Source organism: Ambystoma mexicanum, chromosome 5p (genome assembly GCF_040938575.1).
Source record: "Ambystoma mexicanum isolate Mex_15411 chromosome 5p, UKY_AmexF1_1, whole genome shotgun sequence".
Lineage (NCBI taxonomy): Eukaryota > Metazoa > Chordata > Amphibia > Caudata > Ambystomatidae > Ambystoma > Ambystoma mexicanum.
The window spans coordinates 971,048,512-971,066,972 of record NC_090930.1 but is presented as its reverse complement, the minus strand read 5'-3'; the positions used below and the strand labels follow the sequence as shown (position 1 = coordinate 971,066,972).

Genomic DNA, 18,461 nt, shown 5'->3' with positions numbered 1-18,461 from the left:
ACAGAGTTCTCACTACAGTGTGAAGTTGTGACCTCTCTCTTGGGACAGAGAGTTAACTACTTTTGTTTGTGGTGGTACCGACTTTGAATAATGCGCAGAAAATCGAAAAAATATAATCTCAGAAGTGGAGAACCCACTTCACTAGACAAAAGTGGTGGACAATCTAAGGTTTGAGGCAACAAAGGCAAATCCTGGAGCCCAAGAGAAGATTGCCACATTCTTCCAGGTACACCCCTAGACTTAGTCAAGCTGGGCAATCCTTACGTGATACTGTCCTGTTGGGAATTGTAAATGAAATGAGTGAGGGGAATCGATATCTCGGGCCCTCTACTCAGTGACGTGGAAAGACATGATAAGACATCCTTGATGAAGGAATGCTTGAGTCTGGAAGACCAAATTTAGGCCTTGGGGATACCATATACACGGTTAAAAGTCTCCCCGAATCTCCAGTGAGTAAGGAGGAGAGAGCTCCGAACACGAGTGCAGAAGCGTAATTTGGTGGGTGATCGATCTTCCCTGCCCTTTCACGAGACACTGTTCATCATTACTCTTCCCAAATGGGAGGTAGTTCCATTGCTGCATTAAAGTTGAGGCTGCATTCATTCATTATATTATATGATACTGTGGTCCTAGAGGTGAGATCCAATAACTCTACTGTAACAGAATTAAGGGATGTGATAAAAACATGCAATTACTGTTGTAACAAGGCAACAGTCAATGTTTTCTCAGAAAACCCGAATTATACCTTAAGGGCGAGTTGTATCTTTGGATGCCAGTACAGAACTAAATAGTGTGAATGGGGCACAAGGTAATTCGATCTCCTCTGTTCAGCTTGTACCTCAAAAGAAGAAATTGAGCCCTGGTATGCACGCATAAATGTTTTAAAGGGACAAATAAGGGACCTAGAAAATCATTAGGAAATGTTTTATGTCAGACTCGGCAACAGTATTTATCTAAACAAAGAGAGATGGTCACTCAAATTCCTGAAACGATAACTGAGGATACACAACAACTGTCAGAGGTGTATGTGATTGAGAGTGAGGAAGTGCAATTGCCCCTGCCCAAAGATATAGTAATGACAAAGTTTAACCTGGTGAAGGCCACAAATTAGGTGGAAATAAAGAAGCTAAAAGCAGGAAAAAGAGAATAAACAGACTTATAGTGAGAGTTTTCCAACCGAATAAAGATGGAACTGTGAGGACTGCAGATGAAGAACCTGAACAAACGGAACAAAGATACGAACATTAGTCCTAATTTAGAAGGGGGGAGATATAATGGAGGTCAGTCTTCTCTAGAGACTGTGAATAATGTCATAACATGGGAACGTCCAAGGGAAATGGATCGTTGCAGTTTCAGTCCTAAATTGAGTGCCTCAATAAGGCTGTAAATCAAAGAAATGATACACAGCAGCCTCTAATTCAAAATGATAATCCATCAATATGTCTATCATCATTTGATGACTATCAAGAAATTCCTTTGAACAGGTCTTGGATCTTGGCCTTATTGAATACTATTCCTGAATTGGAGGTTTTGTCTACGACCGATTTTACATTTTTTATTTATGGGTGGGTGGTGTGCAGTAGAATTTCATTCAAAACTAATCAAAAACTTGGTATATGCTAGTTATGATAATATATTGAAAAGAGGATTTGCAGTGTATATACCCAGACCTGAGCAACATAGTGGTGATGAGAACTATGACCACTTTAGTGGGTCTGATAAAGCAAGAAAGACTATAAAATGTACAATTGATGAGCAGAGTCAGGTTGTGTTCGATGAAGAGCTAGCCAGTTGGGCCTGGCTTGCGTCCACACTTAGAACCAACATTGGGAATCGACTGGGCTTTGGAAAAAGAGGAGGTTAAATTATTGAGTTGGAACTCACGTGGGCCCAACAGAACACTAATATGCGAAATATTTTTCAGGAATTTGATATAGTCCTTATTCAAGAGACTTGGTTGAATGTTGTCATTGTTTAGGACGATTTTATTCTTGATGCCAAATTAGCAGGAATAAAGGGAGACCATTTAGAGGTATGATAACAGCAGTTAAAAATGTGCAAGGTGGGATCATTAAAAACCTTGATACGGAGTCTGTTATTTTAGGGACTATCGTCATTAATGTCAGCAAAACACTCTCTCTGCGGCCCTTGTGATAAATATTTCTTTTAATCCAATTTGTGTGAATATTGATGAGGTGATCAACCAGTTGGAAATGTATTGATAGGCTGTTCTGGTAAGAAAGATGAGTCTCATAATAATTGCTGCCATTTTTAATTGTATGTGCCCTAGAACTGATCAGTCACTTTAGGAGCTGGATGAGGATAAAGGTTGTGATGTCTTATCTAGAACATCAAGGAAAAAACTGAAGGATGGCAGTATTTGGGCAGGATTTCTTGCCAGATGGGAATTTATCTAACTTAATGCACATTTTAATGTGAAATCTGGTCCTAAACTGACATGATTATATATTTCTATCAAAATGTTGAATCAAAAGATATATGTACCTTGTGAAATAATAAAAATAAAACTGTCTAGTGATCATGCTATGATGACCACACGTTTTTTAAGATCGGGTGAAATAACTTGTGAAGTTAACCTAGCATGCACTAATGTGATAACGAACCCTGCAAGAAATAGGCTCGTTCAGTTTAGCAAAAACACTGTAAGAGCTAATGGAGACCTGGAAAAATTGTGGCAGAATTTAACTGACTAAGAATAACTTTCACTGTTCTCCTGAAGAGTTTACCAATACTCTTGGTGTTCTTAAAGGGAGACTCAAGACGGTAGTCGAGTGGAAGCAGAAAATGTTTGCTGAGGGGAAAGGGAGGCATTTTAATAGCACTATAAATGCACATAAACAAAACCTGAGGTCTGATATAAAGAAAGTAAAGAAATCCACTATCACTGACTGGGAAGAGAAGAAAAAAAAGATGCATTCCATAAGCAGAAACACAAATAATGGATAAAGAATGACATCATCAGAATGCTATGTTAGAGAACCAAGAATGTTTGATAGATCTGGCCCAGAGGTTTGCTAGAGCTATCTGGTGGAAATTAACAACAGGGACAAGATTCAATGGAAGTTGCAATCATCATGTGTGGCGGAAGAGGAGTGGGTTAAACACTTGTCTACCACCTTTCTGAATGATTGAGATAATTTGGTTCTGGAAAATGACTCTAAAATCTCTGGTGAAAGATGGAAATATAAGTTTGATAGCAATGACCCTTAGGTTAGTCATCGAAGAGTCAAAGAATTCAAGATCTTGTGGCCTAGATGGTACGTTGATTAACCTTTTAAAAAATAATGTTGTTATGGACTGAAAATGCATCCAATTTATTCACACAAATAGTCACGTTCTTAACGATCCCAGTGTCTTGGAATCCTGCAATTCTATTACCCATTTGTAAAAAAGGTAGTAGGGAGTTTGCCGGAAAAGCTATTGCCCTATCCTTCTCATTTGACTTAATCTAAAATGTAGCAGATATTGATTTGAAGGCTCTTAATCAGTGGGCCGAAGGAATATAGAGCTATACCCCTCTTCAAACTGTATGAAGGAAAGGGATGGGCACGGTGGTGAGTGATTTGGCACTGTCCTCTTGTATGGCATAGGCCGGAGGTGCAACAGGGAGAGCTTTGTATGTAGCACGCCTGGACCTCTCTTCAGCCTTTAATAGCATATATGGATCAATATTGTGGGAGTAAGTTTGTCAGGTGGGGAATACATCAAGGCTTGCTGCATATTTTACAATAGCCTTATACTAACCATGAGGTTAGAATAATTCCGAGGGTGATCTTTCACGTACGATAAAGGAGTCCATCAGTGCTGTGTAATTGCACAGTCACTTTTTCATATATATATATATATATATATATATATATATATATATATATATATATATATATATATATATATATATATATAGGCTTTTGGGAGGATATTCTCAAATGGAAAGGCTACCCTCCGAAATTAAATGGTCAGAGTATCCATTGTATTGCATATGAGGATGATTTATTTTTACTGGATTTCACACAGGCAGGACTGCAACGTTCACTTAATGGGGTTGCTTCTTACTTGAGTGATAATAAATCAGTCAGAAAACCAGCAAAATCAGTAATTATGACGATTGGCAGCAAGAGGCGGAGAAAGCAGCACTGTTGATTTATAATTGATGTATTTGTTTGATTTATGGGGTGGGGGGCAAATGTGCAGTACATTTACATTCAAAACGAATCAAAAACCTGGTATATGGTAGTTATGATAATATATTGTTACTGGGTTATACTTTTTCAACAAAAAATGTCCTCCATGTGCAAGGTAAAATGGGAGCATGCATCCCTCTGAAGTTCATAAAGAACAGGCGATGTGCCTATTCATTGCATCCGTTAATTGAATTCCATTGCAGGAAGATTACTACCATGGTACTATTTGTATTTGTAAAGCGCCGAAGCACATGGGCCTTAGGGCGCTGTTGCGGGACCAGTAACATACAGAGGAAGCATACATTAAAATATTACAGTATTAAGCTTTCAAGCGTTCTTTTGCCGCTGCCAGTGTGGGTGGGCTGGGGTGGGTGTAATGAGATTAATAACTAGCATATTAGGCGAAAAGCCACATTTTCTGGGCCTTGCGGAAGGACCAGTATGGCTCCTCTGCTCTTAGATCAGGAGGGATGGAGTTCCAAAGGTTTGCTGCAACCGTTGGGAAGCTGGAGCCTCCTCCTCTGGCTTTTTTAAATTTTGGTGGTGCTAGGCGGTGAGCTCGGACTGACCTTACCAGTCTGGTGGTATTGGCTCTCACAATTTTTATGGAACGGAAATGGTATTCTTTCCAAAACAGGAAATATTTTGACATCTTATCACGCGTTTGGAAATAATATCTCAGTATGTCAAAGTCTTTCCCTATTAGTGTAATAAGGTTGGAGTTGCGTCTTCAATCCTGGTGGTCCCAATAATAAATGTATCTCATTGTACAAGAAAGTTAGGAATATGTATGATCCCCGCTTCGGATATATCTTAGATGAGACAATGGGACAGGATTCCAACATGTACTTGTAAAATTCTAGAGAAAGGTATATTGGGTTTATCCAAGTGGTTGATCTCACTGATAATGATGCACAATAGATCATTAAAAGGAAGATTAGAAATTGGGACAACATTGCAGATAGTGAAGACCTATCGAGAATGAAATTGAATGGTGGTAGGTCTCCTTGGTATGTTAACCAAGGGGAAATCGAGCCAAATCTTAAGAAGTTTCCCTCACAGTTATACAGAACCTTGTAAATGAGATTTTGCTTCAATTGCCTTCCACCTTTTGAGGTTATTGGTCCAAGATTGAATATTCCCAGGGATCTAGAACCTGAAGACTGTGGAAGAGCGAGTGTACTGAGACTTTGTCTCATGTGGTGATGGATTGGCCCTCCCTGGTATTACATAGGAGACAATTCCTTGGACCCTTTGTGTGTGCAACCTCTGCAGTTCTATCCTTGGGCCTGTGGGAAAGATTAATGAACAGAGCACACGTTTCTTTATTGTTGGCCCTGGTATGGTTTCTAATGGTAATTGTTAATGAATTGAAGTTTGTTGTAGAACTGGGTAATGTGATTTTAGATGCGGTTTCAGTAAATGGTGTGATAAATATGAAATGATGGGGTTTTGTATTTTGAATATTTATTATAAATTTGATTATTGACGTGTGTAAAACTTATTTTTATCAGTGTATTATATTTCAATGTAGTGAATGGTATGATTTATACATAAAAAAGACTGTTCTGTAATTCCATTCCTAATAAAAAAAGGTAACACATTTGCCAAACCGAACATTGTTGGCTGAACAAAAATATCCGATTTACATCTGGTTTGCAGTTATTTGAAAAAATGCATTTTTAACACACAGGCCTGTGGCCCGAGGAGATTACTGTTGTGTTCTCTCTTTCTCTGCTACACAAGTGTCTAATTAGCAAACCTACAGAATTGCATTGTTAATTGCTATGCAGCACTGCTTGTTTTATGCTTTGGTAAGTTCTGTGGGTTGTATTTTGTGTATGAGTGTCTGTCTGTCTGTGGGCCTAATTGTACTTCTGTGCAAGCCCACCCCTTCCTAAGAGTGCAGTGTAAGTGCCCATCCACATCCAATTATGACCGTCAAATTAATTTGATGGACCCCCTGCTATTTTGCTAAGAATGGGTCTTTCCACACCCTTCACCAGAGGGCTCTAGAATAACCTCACCAACTGGTTCCTTGGACTCAACTTGCAATGTTTCTACCATCCTGTCGCCTCAAAGGAAATTTTACTAACATGCGTATCCTCCCGCCTCACGCCAACACATCCCGGCCAGTTCCCCTTTGTACCTACTTGTTCCACTAAAGAATTCTGTTAGCCCCGATGTCATTTTCTGACATTTTCGTACAGCCAGAGGTTCTAATGGGTCCCTATAATTCCACTTAGCTTGGGGTCCGAGCCCTGAATCCTTTTTGAATCACTAACCCGGTCTTATCCTGGTTGTGCTTGTTATGATTTATTTGTGATCACTGCAGGTTAGCTAGTCCCTGAATTCATACTATTTTGGCGTTCCTTTAGCACATGATTACTTTATTTCTCTCAACTACCTAGCCAGGGCTCAAACCATAGCTTTAAGCTTCTGCAGTTACATTGGATGCCTCTAGGATGCGGGCATCCACGCCCTCCACCTTTAAGCCGTCTACCGGCTCATAAGGTGATTATTGCTATTATTCTAAGCACTTGCTGTGCTTCACCTTCACTGTCGTGGATGTCTCTTGTTGCTATGCCCAAAACGATCGGTGGGAGAGGTTAGTGGAATCGGCAGGTTGTAGTTTTTGGGATGCATCATGTTATTAAAGTTTGAGAACGCAAGGTCATAAGGGGCCGAATTCATGTGGGTTGGGGGGTGGTGGAAGAAGATTGCTTCCTGAGGCACGGTGAGGTGCCTGGCTGCAGAGGGGTGCCGGAATGTGGAGGTGATGTAGAGGGCCTTGGTTGTTGCAGATGAGACTTAAGGCTTCCCCTTAACTATAATCCTTCCAGGAGTAAGCCTTGAGCTCTGGAAAACAGCCAAATGGTCAATAGTAGCTAAAGGGTAATTTAGTTCTTCGCCAGCTGTTAATAGCTCAATTCAGGTAATGTGTAAGCTTGGGTGTAGGATGCTAAGCCTCTAACAATCTCTGAAAAGCAAATTACTTCTCATCTCTAGAGCACATTGCCCCCCCTTAAGTGCAGGATTGGCCTACACGTGTGTTTTAGAGGAGGTGAGGGCCTGTCCCTCTGTGCTCTCAGACGTGGTGAGCTCTTTCTTGAGCCTGCATTGGTTGTTCCCATTGGAAGTGTTTATTCTTCATGGGAATTCCTGTGTAGTACTGAATGACCCCTTTGCAAAGTGTTCACTGCTGGAGACCTCCTCTTGCACGTCTTCAGGCGTCTGAGGATAAACAGCGAGCCAAGTGTTGGAAGCGGAGAAAGAACTGCCAAATAGGGAGACACTGGCCCTTGGCTCCGGGGTCCGGGATCCTTCATTGGTCAGAAAGGAAAGGCGCAGTGGGTGCTGCACCGCAGTCGGTGCCGGCCCCAAGCCTGCCAGCGCCCTGTGTGAGAACTGATCTGTTCTTGTGTGCCAGCTCAGTGTCCTGTAAATAGCGTCTATTAAAGAATCACGACGTGATTCAAAAATAGGCCCTGTTAACATGATACGGATACCTGGCTACCCTCTGATCTCGGGCCCAGGTCCCCTCCCCGCCAGTTGCCCCCCTGGCAACCCATGCACTTGGGGACTGTGTCTGTATCTCTACAGCCCCTACTAGCACTTGATAACGCCGGATGTCTACACTTAACCTGTACTTGCCACACTTTTATTTATTGTCTTTATTTTATTTTACTGTTTATCCTATGTACTGCACTGCCTCCTCCCTCTTTCCCTCGCACTTTTCCCTCCCCCCTGCACTTGCGCGATCTCAATGTCACCTGGCCTAGTAGGATCATTGTCTGTTCCATTCCCTTGCCTCGTCGCGCCTTGAAACACTTGTGTATACGCGCGTTTATAAATGCCTTATGATATATCCTATCACATCATGACACTGAGCTGGAGGCAATGTGCCCTTTATTGTAGGTGCGCCCTTCTGCGGCTGCACCCTCTCAGCGCACCTTGAGCTGGCGCTGCACCCCAGTGGTTGGTAGGTTGGAGCACTGCTTCTAAGCTTTCGAGGTGTGATAGCTAGTCCCTCTCTTGCCTTTCTTCTGTAGTTTTACTCTTTGGGTGGACAGGAAAAGGTTTACTCTCAGTATGTGACTAGTATAGGTAGGGTAAATAATGTAATGTGGCCACAGAATTGTCTACCTGTAACTGTTCTTTTATTACTATGGTATTTATTGAGCGCAGACCAGGCTTCGAGAAGCAACGGAGCGCCTTACAGATATGCAACAGTACAGATACATAACCGAGCGCTTATCAGAGGTAACAGAACAGATCTACTGCCGGGGGCAGGATACAGAGGGGCACAGAGTAGGGGTACAGCTGTATTGGGTGGCGGGGAGGAGAGGGACGGGCAGCGTCTAGTGCATCAGGTGGTGCAAGGGGTGACATGATGGCTTAGGTGTTGAGGAGAGATTTCCTTGAAGAGGTGGGTCTTCAGTTCCTTTCTGAATTGTAGGAGCCTGGGGGCGAGTCCGATGCTGACTGGGAGGAGGTTCCATATTCTTGGGGCGTAGGCAGAGAAAGCTTGTTTTCTGGTCCTTTCCTTTTTGCAGGGGTGGATTTGAAGTCTGCATGTGTCCTGGCTTCTGGTGGTGCCCTGTCCACCGACGATGCTGAGTTTGGGTGACTTGAGGGCGACTGCCTTCTAGATGATGCGCAAGACGGTTTATAGTCAAAATCTCAAAGTAAAATCTTGAAAAAAAAGCACGAATTTAAAATCTCGAAAAAAAAATATCGAATATTTTTTTCAAAATGGGTGGTTCCCTCCAACCCCCTTTTTTTTTAATTTTTTTTTTTTTATTTTACCCCTTTTTTTACTTAACTGACTCCAAAAACGCATATAAATAAATGAATAAAAAATTCGATATTTTTTTTTCGAGATTTTTGGTTCGTGCTTTTTGCAATTCGAGATTTTATTTTCGGTATTTTGACTGACCACCGCGCAAGACTTGAAGGTGATTTGTGCGTGCAGTGGGAGCCAGTGAAGATCGATGAGGGCCGGGGCGATGTGGTCGAATCTGGGTAGACCCTTGATGAGACGTGTGCGGCCGCGTCTATCCAGACATGGCTAAAAGCGCGCACGAATCATGAACATTCGGGGAAATACTTCAGTGCTTTTGTCGTATTTATTTTAAGCCATGTCCGTGTTGCTGCAATATATGCGGGTGGGGCGCCCCCTCCCACCTTAATTATTACCCTTTCCCAGTCCTCACATATATTTGCGGCCAAATTCGGGCAAAAAAATAAATCCATGGATATGGATGGCTTCGGCCAAATCTCCTGCGATGAAACCTCCTGATCCTGCATGAACAAGTGCTGCTACACCTGCAGGCACTGGACGCACAGTCTCTGGAGCTGTGCTGTCAGTAGCTCTCACTAATGCTGTGTGCTACCCAGAGCATAGCAAAGCTGTTTGTAATGTGGCCACAGAATTGTCTAGCTATAACTGTTCTTCAGTTGTGACTTTCAATAGTTAGGGTAAAGCTAAAGACCAGCTTTCTGTTGGATAATAACTGAAAAGGTAATGGTTGGAGGCTACAGGGTTTCTTTCGTGTGCCTTATTTGTAGTCTTTATGGTAGTAATGGAAAGAGGAATAGGTATATTTATATAATGCGATGGTTTCTTGTATCTTTCGAATCTCGCTGGTGGTCGTTTAGTCCACTTCAGCAGCATTGCTGTGCTTGGTCCTCCCCTGCCCGCATTCGACCCCTGATCTATGGGCTACACGCAGGGCTTTAAGTGGGATGGGGCCGAGCCCCGACAGGCTCAGAAAAATCTCGTTCTGTGGCGGGGCCCTGCTGGGGCCCATAATCTCTCCCCTGGCAGCCCCGGCCGCTAGAGGACAAGGCTTTTTTTCTAAAGCCTCAAGTTCTCGCTCAGGTGCGAGAGCTCCAGACTTAACGAAAAAATGCATTTCATCCATAATGGTGGTGCCGGCACCTGCAAGGCATCCCTTTAAGCAAGAGATGACTGTGGGCCGGCGCCACCCTTATGGAGAGAAACGTGAGGCTGCTGGAAGCAGAGGCCTTTTTTTTCAAAATACTAAAGCTCCCACCACGAATGAGCGGAAACTTCAGGATTTTGCAAAAAAGGCCTCTGCTTCCAGCGGCCTTACCGTCTTAGCCTTAATGGTGAACTGTCCCTCCCCAGCTGGTGAGGGGCAGCGCCACCATTAAGGCAGACAAGGTGAGGCACTGTCCCCAGCCAGGCAAGCATTTAGAAAATAAATGCTGAGACCAGCACCCTCTCCCCACAGGGGAGAGGGTGCTCATCTCTACAAAAGGCTGCCTGGCAGGGGTGCCTGTAGCCCATTGAGCTGGGGCTCGTCAAGGGGGCGTGGCCTAATGCGTCAAAACCCCGCCCCACCGTTAAGCCACGCCCCCTTGATGAGCTCAACCCATTTTTTAGCTCCACTTAAGGCACTGGCTACACGGACTCGTACTGCAGATCCATTGGCCCGCAAAGCTCTGCTTTAGGGTGGCCAACCGTCCTGTATTGTGCAGGACTTGCATGTATTGATGGGGTTTGTCCCGCATTCTGCAGACACACTATAAGGGACACCAAAAGCTCCACATTTGCTTCGCCCCGGCCCATACATGCCTTTTCAGTTCTGGGCTCACACTTACCTGTGATCGATGGAGCTCGGGCAGCCGACAGCTGCTCATTGGGTCCGTGCAGCACCTTAACACATAGCATTACAATGGGAACACTTAGGCACTGATGAGAAGGCGCAAGGGGGACTATTGGCAGGGACTTTGACACTTAAGAAATGTGAACGGCAGTGATGAGAAACGGGTAGAGTGCACAATGCAGCATGCTGTATGCAATAAAACTAGTTTTAAAACCCAAGTAAGATTGTTTTGTCTCACGTTACTTTAGGATGGGGAGCATAAAGCTAAAGCCATACTTCTTTTGCTCAAGCTGTTTCCATGACAATTTACATAGTGTACGTTTAGTTTATTATGACATACTTGTTTATTATGTTGTGTGCGTGTGCATTATTTTCAAGGCCTTTCTTTAAACAAAGGCTAAATAAATATTGATATCACCTCACCCAGGAAAGACATGTTTTTACCCCCTAACCAAAGTGCTTGATCCTGGGGAAAATCATTTAATCTCACTGATTCAGTTCATAGTTTGTTGCATTATGTTTTTATAATAAGCTATTATAAAAATAATCCTCACTCACTGTTTAATGACTATAAATTGCTTCATATCCAGTGATGGCGACCTTCATGTTTTTCGCACCCCAAAGTTATTTGCCACTTAACTTAATCATGCCATCTTATTCTAAAGCCACTTCCCATGGTGCCTCGAAGTATCAAAGACTGATGCTGTGACGGCACTTATGTTGGTGTCAACACGTATCCACAGTTTGCATATATTGTGGCCCACAGGCCCTGCTCACAGCTCTAACAGATGAGGGTTCTTCATCTATAATGGTCCCACAGTTTTTGGTGTGCTGTGTGTGTTAAAATGCCATCTGCCACTAATTTACTCCAAAAGTGGAATGAAGGGGGCAGTGGGTGGAATGACACTGTAAGGAACCACGCGCACTGCAGGCCGTTTTCAATGGCTACAGCTTCTAAAGTGTCCTGCAAAACTATTTTGTAAAGTTGGCCACCCAACTCTGCTTGCAAAGATTAGAGGGGATACACAGTTACAGTGATGCTGCACACATTTGAGAGCCACCTGGGAGTTGACCATCTCTGGGTTCAGAAGACTGGTGGGTGGCGAGTAGGATGTGGAACATCGAAGGAGGAGCACTTGAGGAACACCTCTGGTTTTTTGGGCTGTGGAGAGTGCAGTAAATGAAATCTCAGGCACATTTTTGTTGAATAAAAATTCGAATTCTCTTTCCAGAATGGGTCTTGACTGGATTGGATTTGGTTACGCAGCCTTGGTGGCTTCCGGAGGAATTGTCGGTTATGCCAAAGCAGGTGAGTGACTTGGTCAAGTGAGTATGAAATGCATGGGGGAGATGTATGGGGAGCAGCGACATTCACTGTGCAGCTGAGGTTTGAAGGCAACTGTGCGCGCAAAGTTTGACATTTAGGTATTAGTCCAGACTAAATAGTGTTGTTATGGGAGGGTTCTTATTGCTGGACAAAATTGTCTTCTGTTAACAATGGAGGGGCATACGGTAGCCAATCCGGTCTGCAAAATGTACCAATGACCGAATACTTAAAAAAAAAAAAAAAAAAAAAAAAAAAAAAAAAATTAAAAAATGGAAATGCAGACCTGTATTTATTCAAAGTGTGCCTAATTCACGAGACGTTTGCAGTATGGGCGAGTAGTTGATGCTTTTTTTCCTGGTAAATGGACTACTGTCTGGAAATGCATTGCTGACACGCACAGACCTGAGGTGAAGAAGTTGTCTTTGGAGCAAATTTAAATGTTTCATAGCCTGTTAAAGTGAATGATGAGGTTAATGCAATGCTCTATATACTCCAGCGATGTTTCTACCTTAATGTTAAGTTAAAGGTATTTATACTGTGCACCGTCGCCAACGGAATTGGTCCTCAGGCGGATCTGTAAACAAGAAGGCGAGAGGGTTAGGTTAGTCGGGTGAAGAGGCAGTAGGAAAGTGAGAGAAGTGGTGTGTTGTTGGCGGCTTCAGTTCGGTTTTCACCATGCTCTGAGCTTTGGTGTGAGTATCGGACGGATGCAAGACCTTGTGTACTGTTGTGCTTTATGTGTTTGTTGTTGCAGTGTGGTGAAGTGCAGGCGGTTTGCTGGGCGATGGATGGTTGCGTGGATTTTCGTGTGACTTTGGTTTGTAGAGATTTGAGCTTTGTTTAGTAGGTTATATATCCTAGGCCATTATTGCAGGTCTTGTTCTATTTAACTGGCATTCCTGTAGGAAATCTTAATTGCCACTTTCCTTTCTTGTCCATCTAATTTTTGGGAGTGATGGTGTGGCGTGTTCCCGGCTATGTTGTATTTGAACTTTGTGTAGTGGGACGGGGGGTGTCTAGTCCCCCCTCTGGTATCGGTGCTGTAGATTAGCCGTCCTCTAGTCCCTCACTATCTATTTCTGTCATAGGTCTGTTGGAGCTTGTTTGCAATTCGGGCCAGGGTGCTATGATCCTCGTCCTTGTCTTCCGCCCTGGTCCAGCTGTGTGTTCAGTCTTTAGTTTCCTACTGTCATAGCCATTTCTCAATTGGCGACTTTGGTATGTCGTAGGGTGTCTTCCTTAGATACTGTTTGAAGTTTATTGCTTAGTGGGGGTCCAGGATCGGTTTCTTCACTCATCATTGTTTCAACTATGTGTATGCCCCTGTGGGCGTTCTTCTAGTTACGCTGTGAAGAGCCAGGATTGGAGTTTTCTGAATAGTAGGCGATTTCTTGTGTTGCGTATGTTATTTGGTAAGTCGTTCCAAGTTTTCGGTGCAAGGTGAGAGAAAGAAGATCCTAAGAGTTTTTTCTTTTGTTGTAGGGTTTCGGTTCCAAGCAGATTTCATTGCTTGATCGGAGCGTCCTTGTTGGGTGATGTAGGCTTCATTTGTCACTTAGGATCTCTGCGCCTTGGTTGTGGATTGTTCTTTGCGTGATGCACATTGATTTGAATTTGATTTGCTGTTTTATTGGTAGCCAATGTAGTGTTTTTAGCACTGCTGTGATGTGTTCGCTTCTGGGTAGTTTGAGGAGTAGTCTGGCCGCCGCATTTTGTATGTGTTGTCGTTTTTTTAGAACTCGTTCCGGCATACCCAGTTACAGGCTATTGATGTAATCTACTCTGGACATGATGGGAGTGATGAGGTAAATATTTTTTTAGCGAATGACAGGAATGGTAGGATCCTTTTTACCGCTCGCAGGAGAAAGAAGTATTTCTTGAGTACAGTGTTTACTTGTGGCTCTAGAGTAAGTTTGTTGTCCATCAGGACACCCAGGTTTTTTACAGTCGACGATTGGGCTGGGGTTGTACCGAGTTCCCTTGGCAAAGGGATGTAGTGGTTGTCGTCTCCGTTTTTAGTGCGGATCATTATTTCTGTTTTGCCTGGGTTGAGTTTGAGGTAGTTCGAGTTCATACAGTTGTACATATCATGAAGGCAAGTTCTCCAATGTTGTATTTTCTTCTCTATTGCCTTGTATTTTGAAACTATTTGTGTATCGTCAGTGTAGTTGTAGCAAGTTGTCTTTTGATGATCTTGATTAGTTGAGATGGGTAGATGTTGAATAATAATGGGGAGACTAATGATCCTTGTGGCACGCCGCATGTGGATTCTCTTGGGTTGGATTTGAAAGGTTTCATCCATATGGTCTTTGTTCTGTTTGTTAAGAAGGATTTGATCCACAGTAGGGCGTTGTCGGTTATTGGCAGTCCTTCCAGTCTCATGATGAGAATGTTGTGGTTAACTGTGTCGAAAGCCACGGAGAGGTCTAGAAGTATAAAGGCAGTACTGTTGTCTGATTCTGCGTTTGCTTAAAGGTCCTCCCATATTAAGAGGAGTTCTGTTTCTGTTCTTCTCCTTGGTCTGAAACCTACTTGTGCTTGGTTTAGTAAGCAGTGCTCTTTCTACAAATCCTTGGGTTGTTTTGTAGATGTACGTTTCAAGCAGTTCAGCTAGATGCCGGATGCCGGATGTTGGAGATGGGTCTGTAATTTGAGAGGTCCTCTACATTTCCTGCTGTTTCTTTCAGTAGCGGCCTGATGTACGCTGATTTGAAGGACTGTGGCACTTTCCCTGTTGAGATTGAAAGGTTGAGGACATTCCTGTGGTATTCCATGGGCGTTCCTTGTTTGAGGATTGATTTGTATATGTCCGGGGGGGCAAGGATTCGCAGAAGAACATGCTTTGTTGCTTTTATTTACCAGTTAAACGAAAGGCTCCACTGATATTTCGGGGAAGCTTTGGAGTTTGTTCGGGTGTTCTCATAAGGGTAGGTGGGTTCCGTAGTCTGATCGCATGGTCTGTTTTGTATGGTTTGTTGGATGGTAACGATTTTTTTTTAAATGGTCTGCTAGGTCATTGCATAGTTTTATCGATGGTATTGGCATGTTGTTGCAGCCAGGTGGGTTTTTTATTTCATTTATGATTTTATTTTTGCGTGTTGCGTGTTTGGTGCATTGAAGATTCGGTTATCATAGTATTTCCTTTTTGCATTTCCTTTTTGCATGAGGGGATATGTTGTTGAAATTTCAATTTATTTCCACTGTCGTTTTTGATCTCCATTCTAGTTCCAGTTTTCGTTTTTCTTTTTTTTTCTTTTCATGTTGCTGACTAGTAGGGTGAACCATTTTGCCATTGCTCTTTTGCGTGATGGGGTGAAAGGTTTTTCTTTGGTGATTTCGTCGATCGTTGTTGTGATCCAGTCCTGGAGAAGAGCTACTTTTTTGTCCAGGTCCGCTTCTTCCATAGTTGTTGCTTGTGGTTTGCTAAGTCCCAGAAGATCAGTTTGGTTGGAGTTTGTGATGGTTCTCCAATTTCTTTTCATGGTGATCAGTGGTTTGTCTTGTTGCTTTTTATTGGAGTGGTCGTTATGATTATGAAGGGAATGATGAGGTGGTCGCTCCAGAATATTTGAATTGTTGGTGCTGTGGTAATAAGTATTTTTTTATTGGCAAAGATTGCGTCAAGTGTATGCCCTGCCGTGTGGGTTGCTCCTTTACTAGTTGTTGTAGATTAATTGCTGCTAGTTGGCTGGTTAGAGATTTTTGTGTGGTTGAGGTTTCTTCATCGAACCAGATGTTGAAATAGGAGTACGATCAGATGATTATGCTCGATGGCTAGGTCGTTGTTTGCTTCCATGAAGGCGTCTACAAAGGTTGCATCGTAGGTTGGCGGTCTGTATATCAATGTGAATTTCCGGTTTATTTTGGGGTTTACCGATGGGTTTAGGATTAAGGATTCATATTTATCGATGTTTAATGGGTCTTCCAGCTTGAAAGCCAGGTGTTCCTTTTGGACGATTGCCAGTCCACTACCTCTTTTTGTTTTCCTGTTTGCTTGGACGCATTTGAAGTTATCGGGCAGGTGGGTGTTGAGGGTGATCTTGTAATTGTCATCTAGCCATGTTTCAGTTACAAATAGGATGTCGATGCCTCTGTCACATAGGTCGTAGATTTCGGTGACATGTTTAGACATTGACCCTTTGTTTTTAAGATGGCAGTGGATCTTTTTGGTGTGGTTTTGTTTATTTGTGTTCCTGGTTTTGGTTTGTGGTTGTTCAATTAGGATGCTTCTGTATTCATGTTGATTGGATGAAGATGCTTCATTGAATAGGTCTGCTAGATTGATAGTGGGGCTTTTCAATCGTGGTGCTTCTCTATTGATGCCGATTGGTTGAAGATCAGGTTAGTGGTTGGGTTGTTGACTAATAGTGCTTCGTCATCCTGTATGGTGTGTTTTGGGTATTGATGGTGTCCTTCTGTTCTTGTGATGCATAGAGTGAGGGGGTTGAAATCTTCCTAATCTTTTCTTCGATACTCCTGTCTTTTTTCTGGCTGTGGGGGGGGGGGGTGGGGTGGGGGGGTGGGGGTTTATTTGCTTGTCTCGAGATGTCAGTGTCGTTGAGGAATCAAGGCTCTGTGGTTGTCGCAAGGTACTGTGTACGATAGAAGGATTTTTCTCTTACAATGTTTGTTCTGTTGATAGCAGTATTTGGCGTGGTGTGTTCTGCATTCTCAGCCGCTTCAACTGAGGGCAGTTGAATTTGTGTATCCGTATTAGTAGTTCCATGTTCTTGCTCTCTTTGTCTGTGTCCATTTCTGCATCGGGGCATTTTTGGTTCTCAGTGGGAAGAATTGGTCTTGGTGCAGAGTTTACAGGGCAGAAGGCTGTCTGTCATGTCTTATGCTAGGATATTGATGTTTCCTGTTATGTTGCTATGCCTGGGTGCTATCGAATGTGCTCTGTCCCTTCCGTCGGTTGGTGTTTTCCTATAGGAGCTCTGTCTGGTGTAGTGGGGGGCGTACTGGGAGTTCTTGGTTGTCTGGCGGTCTAGGACTCAATTAAGGTAGGTATCGATGGAGTGCCCGGAGGTTTGGAGTGTCCAGGTAGTGGGAGCCTAGGTTTCACTGATGTTCTAAAAGAGAGTAGCACACAGTACTTAACACCTTGAATTGTGAGACCTAGACAGTGAAGAGAGGCCCTAGTGTCACAGTTGCAGGTATTAATTAGAGTAGCTAGATTTGAGACACCTTGATAACGGAGGGAAGGACTAGGTTTCAAAGAGGGGTAGGCAGTAGTAGAATACCTAGATCTGAATCACCCAGACAACTGGAGGATGTCTAGGCTTCAGATATTTGCTGGCAGTATTTAGGACGTCTGGAATTAAGGCTCCTGGAGAGTGGGAGAGAGGCCTAGGCTTCAGACAGTAGGACGCTGCGCAGGCTAGTGTTCACAGTACCATCTCAGGGTAATATCAACAAAACTCTAGGATGCGACAGAGGTAAGCAATCACAACACTATCGCAGTGCGGTGCAGGCTAACATTCACAGCACTATCACAGTATGGAGCCCTCCAGATATGAATCAAGTCAATATGAACAATTCTCTGGCGTACGATGCGGGCTCGCAATCATAATGCTATCAGTGTGCTGCAGGCTGACATTCGCAGTTTGATCACAGTGTGGCATTTTCTAGATATGATGTGAGCCAATATGAACAATTCTCTCATCAACAATCGCAATACTATCACAGTGAGGAGCAGGCTAATATTCACAGTACCATTACAGTGTGGAGCAGGCTAGCAATCGCAATACTATCAGTGTGGTGCAGGCTAATATTCACAGTACCATTACAGTGTGGAGCTTTCCAGATATGAATCAAGTCAATAGCAACAATTCCCTAGGGTGCGACGCAGGCTAGCAATCGCAATGCTATCACAGTGTAGGTTAGTTTTGTAAGTGGTAGGGCTTCCAGGGTAGAGTGATTGCTCTATCCTTCACCCTGACCACTCCTACCTTAATTGTAGTTGCTGGTTGACGGTTGGCCACTGGCTTCCCCTGCTGACCCCCTGGGAACACATTTTTGGAGCCGCCCCTGTTGGAGTCACCTTTTGCCTCCGGGCTCTTAGCTGCAGGGGCTGCACGGGCAGACGGCTGCCCTGGGAAGGTCAGTTATGACGGGGGATTCCACCAATTGCTTGCGGAGGCGGACTGGAATCGGAAGGGTGAGTAAATAAGGGAGCAGGGATGGGGTCCGGGTCGGAGAGGGCGCCAAACGGGGCTCGGGGACCAAATAAAAAAACTGCAAGGTACGTTTACAGAAGGCGTGGGAGGGTGTCCTTTCTCCTTGCCTCACCTGCTT

General features: G+C 43.5%; 1 protein-coding gene across 1 annotated transcript in view; it reads left to right on the top strand.

Annotated features, from left to right (window-relative positions):
• TMEM14C (transmembrane protein 14C) overlaps nucleotides 1–18,461 on the top strand; it is a 49,291-nt gene that overhangs the window by 17,014 nt on the left and 13,816 nt on the right. Inside the window, exon 2 of the mRNA XM_069613438.1 lies at nucleotides 12,070–12,146. Coding sequence (XP_069469539.1) covers nucleotides 12,071–12,146 — 76 coding nt within the window. The 5' untranslated portion in view covers nucleotide 12,070. The remainder of the gene's footprint in view (nucleotides 1–12,069; nucleotides 12,147–18,461) is intronic.